The sequence below is a fragment of the Odocoileus virginianus genome, chromosome 7 (genome assembly GCF_023699985.2).
Source record: "Odocoileus virginianus isolate 20LAN1187 ecotype Illinois chromosome 7, Ovbor_1.2, whole genome shotgun sequence".
In the NCBI taxonomy this organism is placed as follows: Eukaryota; Metazoa; Chordata; class Mammalia; order Artiodactyla; family Cervidae; genus Odocoileus; species Odocoileus virginianus.
The window spans coordinates 85,348,765-85,370,035 of NC_069680.1; the positions used below are offsets into that span (position 1 = coordinate 85,348,765).

Consider the following 21,271-nt stretch of genomic DNA (forward strand, 5'->3'; position numbering starts at 1 on the left):
GGCACAGAAGGCAGTGCAGATGTTCCAGGACTGGGCCATAGGTTTCATGATGTCTCAGTGATAGAAATCGGACTAGTTAAAATGCCCCGAGCCCTACGTGCATTGTGCTCTCCTGAGGATATCTGCTCTCATAAGAATTTAGCTTGTTAAGCAACTACTGCAGCTCAATTCCAGAAAAATAAATGACCCAATCAAAAAATGGCCAAAGAACTAAACACATATTTCTCCAAAGAAGACATACAGATGGCTAACAAACACATGAAGAGATGCTCAACATCACTCATTATTAGAGAAATACAAATCAAAACCACAATGAGGTGCCATCTCACGCCAGTCAGAATGGCTGCTATCCAAAAGTCTACAAGCAAAAAATGCTGGAGAGGGTGTGGAGAAAAGGGAACCCACTTACACTGTTGGTGGGAATGCAAACTAGTACAGCCACTATGGAGAGCAGTGTGGAGATTCCTTAAAAAACTGGAAATGGAACTGCCATATGACCCAGCAATCCCACTGCTGGGCATACACACCGAGGAAACCAGAACTGAAAGAGACAGGTGCACCCCAGTGTTCATCACAGCACTGTTTATAATAGCCAGGACATGGAAGCAACCTAGATGCCCATCAGCAGACGAATAGATAAGGAAGCTGTGGTAAATATACACCATGGAATATTACTCAGCCATTAAAAAGAATACATTTGAATCAGTTCTAATAAGATGGATGAAACTGGAGCCTATTATACAGAGTGAAGTAAGCCAGAAAGATAAACACCAATACAGTATACTAACACATATATATGGAATTTAGAAAGATGATAACGATAACCCTCTATGTAAGACAGAGAGACACAGATGTATAGAACCGACTTTTGGACTCTGTGGGAGAAGGCGAGGGTGGGGTGATCTGAGAGAAGAGCATTGAAACATGTATATCATGAATTGTGAAACAGATCGCCAGTCCAGGTTGGATGCATGAGACAAGTGCTCAGGTCTGATGCATGAGGATGACCCAGAGGGATGGGGAGGGAGGTGGGAGGGGGGTTCAGGATGGGGAACACATGTAAATCCGTGGCTGATTCATATCAATGTATGGCAAAAACCACTACAATATTGTAAAGTAATTAGCCTCCAACTAATATAAATAAATGAAAAAAAAAAAGAGAGAGAGAAAAAGAAAGAATTCCTAAAAAAAAAAAAAAAAAAAGAATTTAGCTTGCTAAATGTTCGCAAGTCAGCCATTTGTGGGTTGGGCTGTTTCTTCTGTTACTAACACAATGCAGATGACGTTCTGGGACAAGGAGGGGGCAGCGCCTGGGGCAGCTGCTGTGAATGAGGCTCAGTGTGGGAACAGGTGCCTGGAAAAGGTCTCTAGAACAAAGTGTGCTGACATAATCCAGCATGGGTTACACTTGTGGTGGTGTTAATTGTCACAGATGGCATCCAGGTCTCCTGGGAACCTGCATAAATCAAGAAGGCTTGGTAGAATCACATCGATTTGTTTTGCCCATTTTAACTTGTATCTTTTCAGTAAAAGGTATAGTCTTTGTGGCTCAGAATTCCATTTCATGTTCCCTTCCAATGAGAGAACCAGCTTATTTCATGAATTGGTAGGCTGGCTATGTCCTCACCTGTTCTGTTTGAGTTCTCAAAATAAAACTTATGTGGTTTAAAGTCAGTACTTTGTAGGGGTAACAGAAAGTGTTCCAAGGAGCAAAGGGCCACACCCCAACCCTGTCCTTACCAGGCAGCATTCCACATTCACCTCTTCCCAGGCAAAAGTCAAGTGCCTGCCTCCCTGAGTTGTCACACTCTTCCTTAGGACTTAAAGACTCATGAGAACTTCTTTGGAGAGCTGCTTGCAGGAGGCGGGTTAGCCATGGCAGGGCGGCCCTGATCTCCAGCTGCAGGGCTAGTGGCCCTTCATCATTTGAAATCTTTGATACATGACAGACACCCCACTGCTTCGTGGCTTGAAACGTTCGTTTCTTTGCTCCTGACTCTGTGGGCCAGGGTCTGGGCAGGGCTCAGCCAGACTGTTCTTCTGCTGGCCTTTCCATGGACCTGTTACCAGACAGCTAATGGGAACCAGCTGCTCGAGATAACCTCTCTCCCATTTTCCGCTGGGGCCACATGTATGCAGTGAGCTGCATGGTAGCTGAAGAGTTCCCCTGGGTGAGAGTGCAAACCGACAAGGCCTTCCTAGGCTTAGGCTTGGGTATCAAAGTGTCCCCTCTGCTTTGTTCTGCTGGTCTAATTGAGGCCTAGTCCAGCTCAGATTTGGGATCTGAGGACATACATTGTAGCTTCTGATGGACAGCTGCAGAGAATTTGTGCCGTTTTGAATCTAAGACTCCATGCTCTGACAACCCTGACACCAGATCATTTCATTTGATTGTCTATCATCCACTGATTTTTTAAATTTTTGTTTTTAAATTTTAATTGTTATAAAATATATCTAACATAAAATGTACCATCTTACCCATTTGTGAGTGTGCACTGTTGCACAGCCATCGCCACAGTCTGTCTCCAGAAGTCTGTCATCTTCTTAAGCTGAAACTCTATTCCCTATAAACAGAAACCCCCCTTCCCCCTCCTCCAGCCCCTGGTAACCATCTTTCTACTTCCTGTCTCTATGACACCATTCATTGATTTTTCAAAAATTCAGTAGACATTGATTATACATCTACTCTGGGTTAGACATTATGCTTAAACTCAGAGATGAGTAATCAGTTGCTCTCAGAAAACAGCCCAGTGAGGGGATGAGTGCATTTGGGGACAGGAGGACAGCTTTAGGCACACAATCACTCCTTCAGTTATTTTCCCTCTTGCAGTTAACACATATCTACATGCACATTGGTAGATATGATCTCATGCCTTCTGCAGCTGTTCACTCCAGCAGACTTTCTTCCCCCATTTTCTTTTTTGGCCGTGCCACACGGCATGTGGGACCTGAATTCCCTGGCCAGGGATCCAACCCATGCCCCCTGCATTGGAAGCACAAAGTCTTAACCATTAGACCGCCACTTCTGCAGACATTTAGTGAGTGCCACTCAGGGCCTAGCTCTTTCTCGGCTCTGATGCGGAAGAGGGAGCTTCCCTGGTGGTCCAGTGTCCAAGACTCTACTTTCAATTCAGGGGCACAGATTGGATCCTTGGTCAGCAGCCGCCAAGAGAGTAGCTGAGCCGGGGGTCAGCCTGGCCCGAGGGCATGACTGTCCAGCACAGAGTTAACCTCAGGGGTCTGGGATTCCTTCCCAAGTTTCGCGCCTCTGCCCGGGCTCCGTCCTTGAGGCTAGCTTGTGGCAGAGGACCTCTGCGGAGACCTGCCGAGGATGCGCAGGCCAGTGTCGTCTGTCCCCGAAAGGCGGCTCTGGTCAGGACAGGCCTTAGTGCTGGGCAGGCACGGTCGGTCTTCCTTGGCTCCTGCTCAGTCTTCTAGCCTGCCCTCCCCTCCTGGGTCGCTTCCTTCGGAGGCTGTGCCAGGTCTGGGGCCTCTGTTGCTCTGACCTCTTCCCCATGGAAGGGAGGCTCAGAGGCAGAAGTGCCCGTTGCAGCCGGTGAGGTGCCCTTGGTCGTCATCTTTCCCCTCATGCGTCAGCCTCGCAGGTGTGCTGGAGCAGGGGGTTCCTGCAGGGCCTCACGGTGGGTTCCTGTCTCATGCTCCTGAGGTTTCAAGAGGAAAACACTCAGCCTTGGAATGTTCCACAGAGGGGAGGAGAGGATTCTTGGCATTCCTAGTCCCTCTGGGCTGGGGAGTTTAGAGGAGACTCCTACAGAGGCAGGTCAGGCCCTGGCGCTGGAGAGCTGGACCCTGGGGACCCCACCCCCACCGTGCTTTCCTCCCCCAGGCTGTCTGGAATTTTCCTCTCTGTCTGCACGAGTTCTTCCCCTGAGGTTCAGCTGCCCCATTGGGGACAGTAAGTAAACTGGGTGGGAATCAGCTCCTTGATCTCTAACGGTCAGCACAGACCATGCCCGGAGTAGGGAGGCCTCCTAGCCCCTCTTCAGGAGGAGAAGTAAATGCCTGGGCACAAAAGCATCTCCATACACTGAGGTCCACACCAGGGATTTGCAGGCAGGTCCAAGTCTTCTGCCCTGGGAGGTCAGTGTCCCTGCTCCTGATGTGGGCCAGGATAGTGGGGCTCAGAGAAGGCTGTACCTGGCAGGCAGGGGGAATCAGTGAAGAGAGATTGCAGCTTGGATCTGCCTGTGGCTTGCTGGCATCTCCTGCTCACGGGGAACAGAGGGAGTTCCATCAGGTTATCCATACATGGAAGGTTCCCTGGAAATCCAGTTATGGCTCTGCCTGGCTCTCCCTCTTCACTGCCAGCCCAAAGTTTCTGAGAAGCAGGGGGCCGTGGAGCCGTACCATCCCCCCGTCACAGCAACACTCCTGCTTGCAGCCCTCACCGAGACCCCTGTCTCTTCCCAGCAGTGAAGTCTCCCTCCTCTTCCCGATGCCCCCGAGCTGTCTCTCACTTGCCTTCCTGAGATCCAGAGCGGACCTGAGGCCCCCTGCTCTTGACCTTTCCAGACTCTCATGGGCGCAGTAACCTGTCAGCCCCTTCGACCCAGGGCCCAGCCTGCTTCTCTGACCCCAGGGGTCCTTCCTGCTGGTCTCTCCTGCAGCCCTCAGCCCTGTCTCCTGTCTCCTGCCTCGTGCCTGGCCCAGCCCCCTGCCCCTGCCCTCAGCCCACCCAGCCCGCCTGCCTTCCTCATGCAGGTTCAAGCCGCCCGCAGGCCCAGAGCAGATCCTGCTCCTTATGGTTTGCCCAGTTCTCTCAGCAGCCTGGCAGCTCCCACAGGCCCCCGATCTGTGGTGAGCACCTCAGAGGCATCTTCTTGACAAATCCCAACAATGCGCCCTTTTACCCATGAGGAAACTGAAGGCTGAGTGAGGTGTGTGGGCTGGGTATCCGAGCCCAGACCGTACCCTTCACCCTGAGCTGCAAGCGCCCCCCTCCCGTGTCCCCTCTGAGGAGTACCCCGCTGCACAGGCACGCATTCGTGCTGTTGGTACTGGTCTTTGCTGGGGCATCTCATCCCTGTGAGGCGACAAGCGCCTGGAGGGCAGAGGCTTCTCTTCCCGTGACCTGATGACTGCAGCTCCTCACCCCCACCTCCTGTTGGGCATCTGCGGGGTTTTCTCCAGGCTCTCGTTGCCACGGAGCCCAGCAGCATGGAGTGGAGCTGGACTGCCCCATTGTCTGCCCGGCTCCCTGGGGAAAACACCCAGGGCCTCGGGATCAGGGGCGGGTGGTCCCAGGCTCTGTCCGCCAGGCCCCACTTGCCTGGAGGGTCTGACGCCCCCAGTCTCAGTGGCCAGGGCCTGCTGTCTCTTCTCCAGGTTGTCATTCTGCTAATTTTGAGATTCTAAGTTTTTAGTATCTTCCCCTCTTCCTCTTCCTTCTTTGGAGGGGGTGGTGGGGAGGATAAATGTTAAATGGTTTGTGAATTTATGAGGATTTGCTCTAGTAAACTATTATATTTTCTAACAATGTTTCTACAGCCTTTGTCTCAACAGTTTAGACCTGCCGCAGGCTGCCAAGCCAAACAGTTAGTTTTGGCTGCCTGCACCCTCCTTTACTGAAATATTACACATTCCTCTCCAGTGAGTGGAACGTAAAAATAGAGCCTGGTCTTTCTGTTGTGGTCTTTCTGTTTTTAGAACAGACATGGCCAGCTGAGACCCAGGTCCCCACATGGGCAGCTGACCCCAGGCTTGGCCCAGCTGGCCTGAGCCCGGGTGCGCAGCCCGGGGCTCTCGCCCTCACCTGGGAGGTTGCGGGTGGGGTCCTCAGCATCCGTGTGAGGGGAGAGGGCTTCCTGAGTATTTCCACCTCTCCTGTCTCAGCCCTCCTGTGTGAGACCGCCGGCTTGAGGCCCCCACGGGCTTGCTGTCTGAGTCGGGAGCTGTTGACCTCAGGCTGCTTTTTACATGAGGCCCCCCGTTGCTGGACGCAGTTCAGTGTGGCTGCCAGGCTCCTGAGAGCTCTTCCTCTGCACCTGGAAAACCTTTGTTCCAGGACAGAAAGCATCACATGAGAACTTCCTGACTCTAGCTTTCACCACAGGCTCTGGAGGCGGTCCCCCTGCTGGCCTGTCAGGTTCCGAGGCTGGGCTGTCCCCTCCAGTATCAGAAGACCCCCTTTCCTCGCCTCAGGGGTGTGGGGAAAGGTGAGGCCAGAGATCTTGCGGGGCGCCTGTGGGACCGCACAGTGGCCACAGCATGGCCGCGCAGGGAGTATCTTACTCAGACTGCACGTCTGACAGTGGGCCAGGATGGGGCTCCAGAGTCTCACTCCCTTCCGGGCACAGACACTGCCTGCGTGCCCCAGCTGCGGGCACTTGGCTTACGCCCCCGGTGGCCAGAGGAAGGCGGGAGGGGGCCAGTGCCCAGAGGGCGATACTGACCTCCCCCAGGGAGCTGAGATACCTCTGACCGAGTAGAAGAGGAGCAGAGCCCAGTAGCCTGCATTTATTGAGCACTTACTATGTGCTAAGTCTGGTTCTAAAACAACAGTCTGGGGAGGTAAAGATAATCATTACTCCGTTTTTACTGGAGAAGAAAAGAGCCCAGTTTTGGGTTGGGTCACTGGTGTGTTTGCTCTTTACTGAGAGGAGCAGGTTCCAGAAAGAACATGAGTCTCCTACATTGCAGGCAGATTCTTTACCGCTGAGCCACTTGGAAAGCCCACGTATTTCCAAATTCCACAATAAAACATAGGGAGAATGTGGACATAGAGATGATGAGTTCTTTAAATATGCAAAGTGCTAAAACAAACAAACGAAAAGCTTCGAATTGAGACTGAGAGAACTGAGTTGAGATTGATCTGGAAATTGTTGGGTAAGAAAAGTACTTATATTGAACAGTTTGTCAAACTTGAGGCTTTTTTAGGATCAACATTTCTCCAGTGGGGAGAAGCCCCTGGAAGCCTGGGCTGAACACAAGTCTACACAGAGGGCAGCAGTGGGCCAAGCCAAGGACCCTGGGGAGGGAAGCCAGGGACCCTGGGAGTCGCAGTGGCTCCAGGGCTGCTTCAGGCCCTCCATCAGGACACCCAGGCAGCCACTCATATTTCTCACTCAGAACGCTCTTCTAAAGTGGACCCGGGGTTTGGGGGACGTTCTAGGAGAAAGCGCAGGAGACAGGCCAGGCTGAGTCCCGGTCTGGGAGGGAAGGGCTGCCCAGGGCTCTGGAGTCATGCAGCGAAAGCAAGGACGCCTCCTCTAAAGCACAAAGGGGGCTGCAGCGCAGGTGCTGCTTCTGTGTGACCCGGACAGCAGTGTCTTTGAAAATGACCACTGTGTCCTGGCCCAGTTTTGCTGGTATTCTGGGGTCTTGGAGCCAAGGAAGATGAACTGTAGTTAGGAATAAATGGCCCTCTGTCCCTCTTCTTTTTCCTTCCCCATAGCTTCCCAACAGGCACGTGTTACTTTATTTTTTACTTTATTGTTACTTTTGGCTGCACTGAGCGCTCTTTTTTTGCATGGACTTTCTCTAGTTGTGGCGAGTGGTGGGCCGCCCTTTGTTGTGGTGTGCCAGCTTGTCATTGCTGTGGCTTCTCTTGTGGAGCACAGGCTCTGGGCACATGGACTTGAGTAGTTGTGGTGTGCAGGCTTAGTTGCCCTGTAGCACGTGGAAGCTTCCCGGACCAGGGATCGAACCCATGTCCCCCGCGTTGGCAGGCGGATTCGTCCCTGGGCATGTGTTTCCAACACAAACCACAAACCTTTGCCTTCTGGGGCGAGAAGTAGGAAAGAAAGAGACCCTCCCCAGTGCAGCTGATCAGGGAGGACTGTTTCTTAAAAGGGGGCTATGATCATAATACTACCTGCAGAATGGAAACCAACAAATGCCTGGTTAAAAAAAAAAAAAAAAAGACTTAGAAGCTGAATTATGTTAGAACTTTGTCTTTTCTATAAGTTCTTATTTTTCCCATTTTCACCTTAGAGCACCCCAGACCAGCTAGCCACCCCAATTCAGGTGGCGCCCTCTTCTACCCGGATGTCACCCTTCCCCGAGGAGCTGTTGTGAGGGTTCTGGTGGCCCTAGGAGCCATGAAGCCTCCGTGGCCGTGTCGCAGTTTGTCACTTCCGGCTCAGTGCTGCCTGGGTGTCCTGACGGAGGGCCTGAAGCAGCCCTGGAGCCACTGCGACTCTCCCCAGGGTCCCTGGCTTCCCTCCCCAGGGTCCTTGGCTTGGCCCACTGCTGCCCTCTGTGTAGACTTGTGTTCCTCCCAGGCTTCCAGGGGCTTCTCCCCCACTGGAGAAATGTTGATCCTAAAAAAGCCTAAGGTTTGATGAACTGCTCAGTACAAGTACTTTTCTTACCCAACAATTTCCAGATCAATCTCAACTCAGTTCTCTCAGTCTCAATTCTAAGCTGTGTTTTTTTTTAGCACTTTGCATATTTAAAGAACTCATCATCTCTATGTCCACATTCTCCCTATGTTTTATTGTGGAATTTGGAAATATGTGGGCCTTCCAAGTGGCTCAGTGGTAAAGAATCCGCCTGCAATGTAGGAGACTCACGTTCAATCCCTGGGTTGAGAAGAGTCCCTGGAGAAGGAAATGACAACCCACTCCAGTATTCTTGCCTGGAAAATCCCGTGGACAGAGGAGCCAGGCGGGTTGCAGCCCACGGAGTCGCAAAGATTTGGACATGACTGAGCAACTGAGCATGCAGACACGCACACATGGAAATATGGAGTATTTGAGAATGATTCCCTCAGAAACCTAAAAACCAGATTAGTTGCTGACATACAGAAATCCTGCTGCATATGAGGATCTCTGGTGTTTATAAAGACATTGTCCATGGCAGCCACTGGCTTTTTATACGTGATGTGATGCCCAGCATAGTTGCAAGCCTAAAATTACTTGCTCCAGATTGGAAACCCAGCCACACAATCTCTTAATGGACTATCTCTTAATCCCTTATGAGATCTAGGACAATTCACTCATTTGCAGTGGACCTCCATTTTTCTCCATTGTAGAATAAAAACTTTTAGATGAAAAACCCATCAGGAAAGGAAACTGTCTGGTGCACTGGATGCACTCAGAATCTGCATTTGTTCTCAGCCCCAGTACCTGAGTTTTGAAGTCGTTCCTTGGGTTTTATATCTTATAACCCTGAGCTTGAGTGCAGCCTGTGCTCGTAGCTAGAGTTCCTTGTGGCCTCATCATCTCGAAGGGTGTCCTCTGGCTATCAGAATCTGGGGTTTGAGGAAAAATCTCAGCCAAATAGAACATATGCAGCTCCCTGGGCTCAGGTCTCCAGCTTCTGTGGGAAAAGCACTATTTCCATCCTTGTCGTGACAAACATGTTGCAATGGTGAGGCTCCTGGGAGAGTGCTGTTTATATAAACTAGATTGGAATCACCATTTATTGAGTGAAGGTGTATGTATTAAAGTAACAGAGATTCATGATTTTTTTTTCATTTATTTTTATTAGTTGGAGGCTAATTACTTGACAGTATTGTAGTGGTTTTTGCCATATATTGACGTGAATCAGCCATGGATTTACATGTATTCCCCATCCCGATCCCCGCCATGAGACAAGTGCTCGGGGCTGGTGCGCTGGGAAGACCCAGAGGGATCGGGTGGAGAGGATCATGTTTTAATAGGGAACCAGTGGCTGCAACTGCTGCCCTGATACATAGTGAACAGCGTTAACAATTGGGGCAGCCCCTGGCAAACGAATTTGGTATGCACCCAAAATCATGATGGAAGAAAGGTTTAAACCTACTGTAGTTTGGTATTTCACTTCTGGAAATCTATCTGACTAAATGAACTCCAAATGGAGAAAGCTATATACTAGAAGATGTTCATGGCAGCCTTAATTATAACAACAAAAATTAGAAGTAGCCAAATGTCTGATAAGAAGAAAGTGGGAAAGTAGATGCTGGGACAGCCACTAAATGAAGTATCGTATGTCCTTTAAAACGAATGGTTTCCAAAGATCACACCCCACCATTGATGATGGTTCTACGTGAAAAAACTATACCCAAATTATATGCATAGCAGAACTGCAATCTCATAAAACACATATCTGAAAAAGATTACCTGAAAATACAAAAAGAAACAGAGATTATGGGAAGAGGGAAAGGTTATGAATGTTTTTTTTTCTAACTCCTCAAATTTTAGCATATAGTTTTAATACTTTTATTATTTTCCTTTTAATATTCATTTATTTGGCTGAGACAGGTCTTAGTTGTGGCATGTGCAGTCTTTTTAGTTGTAGCCTGTGGGATCTAGTTCCCTGACCAGGGATTGAATCCAGACCCCCTGCACTGGGAACGTGGTGCCCTAGCCACTAGACTGTCAGGGAAGTCCTGATACCTTTACTTTAAAAAGAAGAAGAAGAAGGGAATGTACACGAGAGTACAAGTAGAGAGGAAGAGAGGAATGCTCCAGGTTGATTTTAGAGGCATTGAGGTAGCAGAGGGCTCGCTCTGTAGGACTTGGGAACAGCCTTCCGGGTGCACTACTGTCAGAGGGGCCAGGTTTCCCCCCAGTGATCTGCTGGTCATACAGCTCAACCTTGGCCTTCCCAGGTGGTGCGGTGGTAAAGAATCTGCCTGCCAATGCAGGAAACCCAAGAGATGTGGGTTCTGTCCCTGGGTTGGGAAGATCCCCTGGAGGAGGAAGTGGTAACCCACTCCAGTATTCTTGCCTGGGAAATCCCATGGACAGAGGAGCCTGGTGGGCTACAGTCCATGGGATTGCAAAGAGTTGGATGCGACTGAGTATGCCCAGCTCAGTCCTACTGCTTTTAGTGGTTAGCAGCATCAGAATAAGGCAGTGTCTTGGGGGCACTTGGATGTGGGGTATGGCCCTGCCCTCGGGGGTTCCCCACCTAACAGGACCAGGATCGGCTGAGAGCAGGGCTACGCTGAGGAGAGCACCGGAGAGGAAGCCTGTCTTGTCAGCCAGATGCCACAGGCTGGGGGCATCCAGTAACAGACGTTCACTTCCCACAGTTCCAGGGCTAGGAGTCCAAGGTCACAGTGCTGGCAGGTTGGTCTGGGAGAGACTCCTCCTCCTGACTGGCAGACGGCCGTCTTCTCGCTGTGTCCTCATGAGGTAGAGAGCGAGCATCGCTCTGTCTCTTCTCATAAGGGCACTAATCCTGCTCACCCTCATGACCTCACCTGAGCCTCTTGAAGGCTCTGCCTCCAAATACTAACTTCAGAAGTCAGGCCTTCAACTTAGGAATTTGAGGCACACAGACAGGCCGTCCTTAGCTGGCATGAAGGCAGAGTGTGGGATGGAGGGGCGTGGGGGGGGATCGAATCTTTGTAGCTGCTTTCAGGCCTGCCCTTGACTTTCTCGTTTTAGTCCAGGAAAGCAGGGTCTGACTGCTGGACTGGTTTTCACCCTTGCTGGCTGTCATCAGTCAGGAAGGAAGAGGCCTGTGAGGTGGGGGCTTGGTTCTGGGTTTGGATCCTCACTGCAGGGCGCTTATGCTGACCATGTGCCTGTCCTTGTCGTTGCCAAGGGGACAGTCACCCTCCTCAGAAAGGTGTGGGAATCTCTCTTGAAGAGCCAGGTGGGGTATCCGCTCACCAAGCAGAGGCCTTAGTCGTCAGTCAGAGACAAGAGTCTCAGATGTTTGTAGCCTCCAGAGTGAAGGGCCTTGCTCTCAAAGCTTCTGCCGTGTTTCGGGGATGTGATGGCATTCCTGCAAATCACTGCTGAGGACAGACAGACAGTTCCAGCAGAAGGACAGCAGGCAGTCGGCTGCTCCTAGGGAGATGTTTGGGCTGGCACACCCGTTCTGTTGACTGAAAGTGTGGCTGTACTTCTCCTCCCCTCCCCCCACCCCACTAGAGTCAGATGGAGTTCAGCATCTCCTCCTTATCCATCCAAGAGCCGAGCTGCAGCACTGCTGGTGAGGCCAGGCCACCATCCAAAGCTCCTCAGGGATCGCAGGCCCTCCGGCCCCCGCAGGGCAGCAAGTCCTCCAGCCTGGATGCCCTGGGTCCTGCCTGGAAGGAAGAGGAGGCATCCTTCTGGAAGATCAACGCAGAGCGGTCCCGCGGGGAGGGCCCCGAGGCGGAGTTCCAGTCGCTGACCCCCAGCCAGATCAAGTCTATGGAGAAAGGGGAGAAGGTCCTGCCGGCCTGTTACCGGCAGGAGCCCGCACCAAGGGCCAGGGAGGCGAAGGTGGAGAAGCCCAGCAGCCTCCGCCAGGAGCAGCGGGCCGCTCCCAGCATCAGCGCGGAGTGTGAGAGGCCCCCGCCCGCCCAGGCCTGCGCCAGCCCCCCAAGCGAAGCCGGCCCCTCTGGGCCCATGGGAAAGCCCCCCTCTCCCGAGGCCATGGAGGCCACGGAGGACATGGAGGATGCTCTCTTCCTGGAACCCGTGCCTGTACAGGTGGGTGTCTCACTTCAGCCAGGGTCTCCTTCTTGCTGAAGGGACGAGGGCTGCCTCACAGGGGTGGGTGGGCGGCGGGCCACAGATGCCCATGCCTTCTTCCTCTGCCATCCCTCGGCGGCCTGCTGGGTTGTCACTCAGCTCGGCAACCAACAGACATGCAAGAAGCGTGTTCAGTGAGCTTGTCTGGGTGCCGTGACTTGTCTGCCTGCTGTATGATCATGTCTCAGGTGCCCCCCGCCCTTCCCTGCTTGTGTGAGGGCAGGTGACGAAGGATCGGGGGGCAGTGAGCAGAGGACTCGAGGGGAAAGCTGGCAGTGTGGGTGGGGTTTGAATGCCAGCTCCACGCAGGGGCCTGGGAGGCTGGGCTGCTCTGTGGGTGAGGAAGGGAGCTGCAGGTGTCCTGAGGGCACATGGGGAAGCAGGCAGGGCCCCCAAACCTCCACCAGGAGCAGCTGTGCTTGTTTGCAGATCACAGGAGACTCACTTCGGTAGTGATGGGCAGCTTCTCGTTTCCAAGCAAAACACAGAGTTAGGTGTCCCAAGTAGAGTCCTAAGGAAAGGACTCATTCCAGGGATGCAGGAGAAGGAAAAGAAAGATCTGAGAGGTTCACTGTCGAGGTGCAGTGAGTCGTGAAGAAAGGGCCCTGCAAGAGAACAGGCAGTGTGAGTGGCTTCTCCATGTTTTCCCAGTGTTATGAAGCACCGACTTTTGTCTTTGTTAGCTGGTCTTCATTACTTGAGAAAATTCAGCAAAGAAAGAGAATATTTGGTTAGGACTTTAAATGGAGTTAGTGTTGGAGGATCACCCAAATCCAAAATAAATATGTGTGTGTGTGTGCGCGCGCGCACATGTGCGCAGGGTAAGTCACTTTAGTCATGTCCGACTCTTTGCAACCCTGTGGATGGTAGCCTGCCAGGCTCCTCTGTCCATGGGATTCTCCGGGCAAGAATACTGGAGTGGGTTGTCATGCCCTTCTCCAGGGGATCTTCCCGACCCAGGGGATCTTCCCGACCCAAGAATTGAACCCACATCTCCTGTGGCTCCTGCATTGCCAGTGAATTCTTTACTGCTGAGCCACCAGGGAAGCCCAAATAAACAGGTAGTGGTATTTCAGAGGGAGGCCGTGGTTTTGAGACATTGTTTTATAATGAACAAACAGATACTTGGGCAAGGCATATCTGAGAACCATTTCTAGGGGAAGATGGTAGCCTACTCATGGAGCTGGGTGAGGCAATGAGCAAGGCTTCGTTCATGGAGATGGACGGCGTTTCCCAGAGCTTTACTGCTTCCTGCCCTTCTGAGCTTTTCTGGATGGGCTGCAGTGCTTGCTGAGGTCCTAGTGAGGCACGGGGAGGACGGCCATGGGGTGATGGAGGCCCCCGGGTCCCCAGGAGCACCGCCTTGTGGTGCTGGCCCTGAGGCTGGCTTCCTGCCCCGCGGCTCCCTCTCGCAGACTCAGTCAGCCCACTGCTCTTGACAGTCTGCAGTGGGGTCTTCCTCTGAGGGAAGCATTTATATAAGATATGTGAGAGCGTTAATTGTAAAGAGATGCAGGAAAGTGTGTGTCTGCGGGGTGGGGTGGAGTGTGGGACCGAGCCCATGGAGTCCTCTGACAGAACCGATTCTGACTGCAGAGCACAGAGTGAATGCTGCTGAACCGGGAGCACTGGCAGGAAACCAGACAAAGGAACGGACGCCTGAGCCCCTTTGGCTGTTCAAGCTCTGGCTCAGTCTGAGGGGCAGCAAAAGCCCCTCGGGGGAGCTGCTTAGCCCATTGCCTCTGTTGCCTCTGTGGCAGCGCCTTCCACTGGCAGCTTGTGGAGGGTGCAGGCTCAAGGCTCCCTTGCCCAGGAAGGCTGCAGCCACCGGGGGACACACTGGTGTTAGCCCAGCAGACGGGTCTCTCGGGGGGCTGGCGGAAGCCTGTGGGAGTGTGTCTGGATCAGCTCACAAATGGCCCTTTAAGCCAACCCCACGTCCTGTATGGGCAGTCTGACCTGAAGAATGGTCCTGGGTTAGGGAAAACCACTCCAGAACCTGCCACATCATCTGAGAGAAAGAAGTTTTATATCCTTTCTTCTATTTTTCACTCCCTCAACTTGGTAATTTATTTTGTCTGTCACTGTGTAAGTGTGTTTCATACTAGAAAGACTGTCTTCCTAACTTGTTCTCTTACTCCACGGGTGACTAAATTTAAACATGCCCCCTCATTAAGAAATAGAAAAGATACATTTTTCTCCTTTTCTCTCCAGGTGGGGTCTACAGGCTGCCCTCAGGCGTGCCTGGGGACAGAAAGGGATATGTGTTGGATCCTGGCAGTTTGGCTTGCACTGAGCTTTATTTAATTTTCTGGTTCCCAGCACTGAGGCAAATTGAGGTCAGGGAGCCTCTGAGAGGGAAGTAGCTATTTCATTTGGGTCATTTTAAATGAGATGCTGTTTTTAGATTGTGCTGACTTGGAAAAAGCCTCATGCCTCACTTTGTTTTTGTCCCTTCTTACAGGTCAGCTCAAGTAATGTCATCTTGAAGACAGGATTTGATTTTCTGGACAACTGGTAAAGTGGATTAGACAGAACAAACAAACCAAGAATCCCCAAGTGTTTTCCAAAGTGGTGTGGTGAAGGGGGAGATTAAACAAAAGGGCAGCGTTCCCACTCTTTCCAGAATCATTTGGAAGCTGGTTAATGTTGCCTTGGCCAGCTCTCTAGATTTTTTCCCTTTTTGGTAAGACCAGATATCTGTGCTATTTTCAACAATTTGATAACAGAAGTTTTACATTTGGAATTTTTTAAAACTCTTAGGAATTCAGTAAATCTTAAAAACAAAAGCTGTGCTCTAGCTCTACCCAGTTTTCCCCCTCCTTCGAGAAAGAGTTTTCTCAACCATGTCATAAAAATCATAGAGTGATTCCCACCTCGTCACTGTCCCCACCCTTTTAAAAAATGCACGGGGCTCCTTCTGATGGGTGGCTGTTGAGGATGTCCTCAGTAGTCATGGCGCTGGGCGCCCGCTGTGACCACGGGGAGACCTGCCTGCCCCTGAAGCCCACGCCCACAGCCCCAGCTGTCCGGCTTGCCGTGTGGAAGCCACGCCTCTTCCTCTGCGGAAGCCCCACCTCTGTATCACGTGCCACCCTTCACTCCGCATCACTTCCAGGAAATGGATCATGGGCATGTGGCAGAGGTTGTCTTTAAACTGCCTGCCATGCTACTTACTCAGACTTCATCTTTGTTTAACAAGTTGCATGTTTTAAAGTTTTGTATTAACTTTACATGATTTTGTATCTAGATTTAGCAGTTATAGGGCTACCGCTTTTCTTGGGTTTGTACCAGTTTCCCCTTGGAAGTTCTTTGCTACTTTCCTGACCTTTTAGGTGTTTCCTGTCCTGGGCATCTGCAGGAGTCAGGGCAGATGACAGGCATTGCTGGAAGACTAGGCTCTTCTGATTAGTTGCGTTGGAACCTTCTGGCGCGAAGCTGGCAGGGGCAGTGCATGTCCTTCATCCCAAGGACTGGTCAAGCTGTGTCACGATGGACCCTCCCTCAATCCTGACCACCGACAGAAGTGCAGTCGTTTCTGCATGGCCCCAGCGGCGCCCCCTGGAGACCTTCATGGTCATGGCAACAGCATCTCCTGGAGGTGGACTTGGCTGCCTGCTGTGGTCTCTGCTGCCGGGGGAGTGGGGAGGGGGTCGGGTTAGCCGCTCTGAGCCTACCCAGAAGGGCAAGGTGTCCTTCACCCAAGATGGGATGGCGTAGGGTCAGAGGAGAGCCCTGCCCAGTGACTCCAAGTGCTGTGAGCCTGTGTTCCATGCCCTGGCGTGGTCTCCATGTTGCCTCTCACTGTGTTCTCACCTGACGCCTTAATCCCTGCAAATCCTGCCAGTGAGCACCTGATTTCAGTATCAAAGTGTGTCTTTTTAAAATGCCTTTCTGTTTCATATGACACTCTGAAATGATTTCTAGAATGTTTTATCTGGCTCCAAGGTAAAGCACATGGCAACTGTTTTTTTCCCCCAGAAAGTTTCTGCCAAAACTGTGGCCTAGCCAACTTTTGGTTTGGCTTCTGCCAATCGCATTATGTCTCTAAACCTCATTTGGCTCCTTGGGGTCTTGGGTTTGACCTTCCTCCTCTGGTGACTGACTGTACTGTGGTGAATACAAGTTCTTTCTGCCCTGTTTAAGTAGAGTTGAAACATTCAAGGGAAAAAGGTTCCTAGCATGGTGATGAGGGGGAAAGAATCCTAGAAATCCCAGCTGCAATTGCACAGCTAGGTACCGGCCCCACAGGTCAGCCACTGAGCTTCAGAGCTGGGCTTGCCACCTGTCTCCGCTTCCAGCTTTGAGCACAGTGGACTGTCTTAGAACCCATGCTTGAAAGCAGGGTCTGCTTAAGAAAAAAAGATGTCCAGAAGTTGCATTTCTTAGTGTTGGCATATCAAGAAAGAAAGATCTGTGTCCTGGGACAGTTAGCCAAGGTGATATATCTGTTCTTTTGAGAGAGAACTCTAATTTCTTTTCCACTTTCTCGTAAAACCCAGTATTCCCATCAAGTTCTCCTGGTAGCTGAGGAGATTTAGGGATTATTGAAAGGTTCTGCCTCTTTTATCATCATCTGGGGTCCAGTACCCAGTGGAATTCAGGTCTCTGTAACAATGTCTAAAGTTTCATAAAGGTACAGCCTCCTGAGATTAAATGTAAAATCACTGCTTGGGAAATCCTAGAGGGAGTCCTGAAATTGTATTGCTTTGCTTTGCAAAGTAATAAAACTTGAAAGGGAGAGATGATGGCCTGGACACATGCTCATGGGTCACCATCCTGCCTGAACTGCAGAGTCTCCTCTTAACCCTGGGCAGTCCATGTTAAGATGATGCCTTTCACCATCCTCCTGGGAATCTATGTTTGGTGTGTCCAAGTAAGGGAAAATTGAACTCACATTTGCCATTTTTTTTTTTTGCCATGTATCAAGATGGCATTTCTAAAACCAGACATTTATATTATTTTAAGTATTCACACTTTTCATTTGAAACCTAATGTGGTTTTGCACCCTTCCTTCTTCATCCTGGCCACTCTCTTGTCTGCCCCTGAGTTTCAGCTCAAGGATTCAGTGTCTTACTTTGGGTGACTGTAACAGCAAAATCTCCACCAGGAAGTTAGAAACCAGTCTCAGTTCTTTCACTTGGGATCCCTCCCCACTTCTACCCTCTGGGTTTTAGGAGTGTCACCTGCTTTGGGAACAGTGGGGCATGGCACCCAGCCCCATTGCACCCCTGTGGGTGTCAGAACAGCTTCTTCTTTGATACACATTTTCAAAAATGAAAAGTTCTTACTGACTACTTGTACCTTGGTTGTATTTTGTATTAACAGCCTTTAATAAAGCCATTTAAAGTTTGTTCGATGTGTCTCTTTGGGACCTCTGCTGGAGTTAGAAAGCCTGCTAGGATGATTGCTGTTGAACCTAGAGGGGAATAAAAGGATTCATACTAGTTAAAACCGCTTGAAACCTTGCTTCGGCAGGCCCACTTTGCACAGTCCTGCCTTGGCCCTGTGCAGGTTAGTGGGAAGCAGTAGCCAAGGTACACAGGCCCCCAGCAGGAGAGGTGGGCTGAACCCCAGAGAGCTCTCATGCAGCCCTCCTGTGACGTGGAACCCAGGGCATGTCTTTCCAAGACAAGCCGATGGCATCAGGTGAGTGACTCAGAAGGGCAGATGCCATCTCCCCAAAAGCTTTCACCGTGAATGTGATTGAACCTGATTTTTCTTGAAGGAAATACAAACATGGCTCGTGAGTTCTACTTTGTTCATTAAGGTGCAGGTGTTAGGTTACCAGTTGTAGACTGAGAGAATGTTCGGATGTCAGTTTTTAAAACGAATACCCTCTTAGTACCATTTTTCTAGATACCATATATGTGTGTTATGTATGATATTTGTCTTTCTCTTGACTGACTCTGTATAACAGGCTCTAAGTTCATTCACCTCCTATTTGCAGGGCAGGAGTAGAGAAGCAGACATAGAGAACGGATTTGTGGACACTGTGGGCTAAGGAGAGGGTAGAACGAATTGACTGAGTAGCCTTGAAACATACATTACCATATGTAAAGTAGATAGCTAGTGGGAAGTTGCTGTGGAGCATGGGGATCTCAACCTGGTCCTCTGACAACCTAGATGGGTGGGATGGGGTGTGGGGTGGGAGGGAGCTTCAAGAGGGAGGGGACATATGTATACTTATGGCTGCTTCACATTCCTGTATGGCAGAAACCAACACGACGTTGTAAAACAATTATTCTCCAATTAAAAATTTTAAAAAAACTAATACCCCCTCAAGAAAATGGGGGTTCCAGGTGTCAGACTTCTAAGTTATCATGCAAGGTGGGGCCTTGCTGACCACAGATTTTTGGGTGAGCAAATGATTGTACTTGCTGACTCTTTGGTATTACAGTGATTTGATGAAGTGTGTGGACCAGCAAGTGTATGTATATGTATGAGACAAGGCAAAGTAGGTCTCCCCTAGGTTTGGCAACCTTTATGGTAGCTCAGTATGTGGAAGCAACATAGCTACCAAAGGAAATAAAAGTGTCTCTATGCAAGAGGGAGCCATCAGCATAGACACCAAATATATCTGGGTGTATTCAACACTTAGCAGCCTGGAGGAAAGATGTTGAATCTGGGGGACAAGAATGCTCTTGGTTGTGGGGTGGGGGTATTCACAGGGGCTTGTCTAGAAATTTTCATTGGTCTGATCATATGCTTATATGTAATCTAATGAACTTAGAGGTGCCTTGATCCCAAAGGTGGGGGGGCACCATAGGAGGGAATCAGTGATTCTGAATCCCACCAAAACTCAGGTAGAAAGCAAATGAGCAATTCTGAATATAAAATTAAAAATTAACAGCAGCAATGCCAACTAGAAACACAAATAAAAGGAAATCAACTCATAACGAGAATTGAAAATACGAGGTACCCAGGAATCAACTTTAATGACTTTTTTTTTTTTTTTAAACAAATAAAACTATAAAAGGAAAATGGAAGGTGTAGAAGAAGAGCTGAATAATCCTAGGTGGGATAACAATATTATAAAACTTCATTTTCTTCAAATCATTTAAAAAAGTTAGTGTAACCTCAACAAAAATTGCAGTTGGGCATTTGGGGAAATTGGATAGATTTACACTACATTGTAGGTGAAAATAGTTCACTGAAAAATGAGAGAAGCCTTGTCTGTCAGTTATGAAACATGTTTATGGGTCTTGGTGCAGGAATACATTATTAGATCAGTGCAGAGCTTGGGGACAAATGCACCCATTAAAGGAGACTTAATTTGCAATCAAAGTGACACCAGAAATTGGTAGGGGAAAGGAGGATTCACTATAGGAGATATCAACATGGATTCTTACAGAATTCTACATAGAAGGTGGACTCCATAAAGATTAAAAACCAATTTATCAAAGATAATGTGTAAAGCTGATGGAGTGAAATGTCTTGTGACCTAGGGCAAGAGCAAAGAAGAACTTCTTTAGTAAAAGTTCAAAAGCACAAACCATAAAGCAAAATGCTGATGAATCTCATACATGAAAATTAAGGATTTCTCTCAGTGAAGTACAATTTCAGTAGAGTTACTGGAAAGGATGGGAGAAGATATGTGCTATGTCAATTCCAATAATGGACAAGTACTAAGAGTACATAGGGGACTTCCCTGGTGGTCCAGTGGTTAAGAATCCACCTGTCAAAGCAAGGGACATAGGTTCGATCCCCAGTCCAGGAAGATCCCACATGCTGCAGAGCAACTAAGCCCATGTTCCACAACTACTAAAGCCCACACACATAGAGCCTGTGTTCCACAACAAGAGAGGCCACTGCAATGAGAAACCTGAGCACTGCAACTAGAGAGTAGCTCCCATTTGCTGCAACTTGAGAAATCCACATGCAGCAGTGAAGACCCCGTGCAGCCAAAAATAGATAAAGTACAAAGGGCACTCTTGTAGATCAGCAAAAAGAGGCCAGCAACCTTAACAGAATTAACATTACAGAAAATCCTTACAAACTGTCAAGCATATGAGAAGTTCCTTAAAATAGTTGATAATCAGAGGGGGAAAATTCCTCGATAATGCCAAGTGTTGGCAGAAATGGGATAGAGTACTGGCTCTGAACCTTGGGTGATTTTGCCCTCCTTGGGGACCTTTGGTAGTGTGGGAAGATGTTTTTTTTCATCCCCACAACTGAGGGTGAGGGTGCTTGGCATCTAGTAGGTAGAAGCCAGAGATGCTGCCAGACATCCCAGAGGGAACAGGACCGCCCCACGACAAAGGATGCCTGTGCTGTGCCATGCTAAGTTGCTTCAGTCTAGTCTGACTCTGTGCAACCCTATGGACTGTAGCTTGCCAGGCTCCTCTGTGCATGGGATTCTCCAGGCAAGAATACTGGAGTGGGTTGCCATGCCCTCCTCCAGGGAATCTTCGCAACCCAGGCACTGAACCTGCATTTCTTAAGTTTCCTGCATTGGCAGTCATGTTCTTTACTATTACTGCCACCTGGGAAGCCTACAACAAAGGATAAGCTAGTCCAAAATGTCAGTACTGCTGAGGTTGAGAACACCTAGGACAGAGGAACTGTACAGCCATTTGTCAAGAATAATCTAGTGCTATTTCACCAAACCGAGTGTCCCCTATTCTGGGACTCCACTGTTCTCCTCCAGGACATGTCTTAAGGAAAGTCTCAATCAGGTACTTAAGGAAATACGTACAGGGCTGTTCATTGCAGTGCTGTATGTGGGAGTCAGAGGCAAGCTAGATGTCATTGGGAAGATGGTTAAATAAAATGTGATGGACCATAAAATAGAAAATTAATAAAGAAACATATGTCTTAAATGATACATTATTTGAGATGGATCTCATTGA

The 21,271-nt window shown here is 49.7% G+C and overlaps 1 protein-coding gene across 1 annotated transcript in view; it reads left to right on the forward strand.

Annotated features, from left to right (window-relative positions):
• C7H1orf198 (chromosome 7 C1orf198 homolog) overlaps positions 1 to 17,773 on the forward strand; it is a 35,442-nt gene extending 17,669 nt beyond the window's left edge. Inside the window, exons 3-4 of the mRNA XM_020911806.2 lie at positions 11,832 to 12,377; positions 14,884 to 17,773. Of these exons, the coding sequence (XP_020767465.2) occupies positions 11,832 to 12,377; positions 14,884 to 14,940 (603 nt within the window). The 3' untranslated portion in view covers positions 14,941 to 17,773. The remainder of the gene's footprint in view (positions 1 to 11,831; positions 12,378 to 14,883) is intronic.
• Positions 17,774 to 21,271: the final 3,498 nt, after the last annotated feature.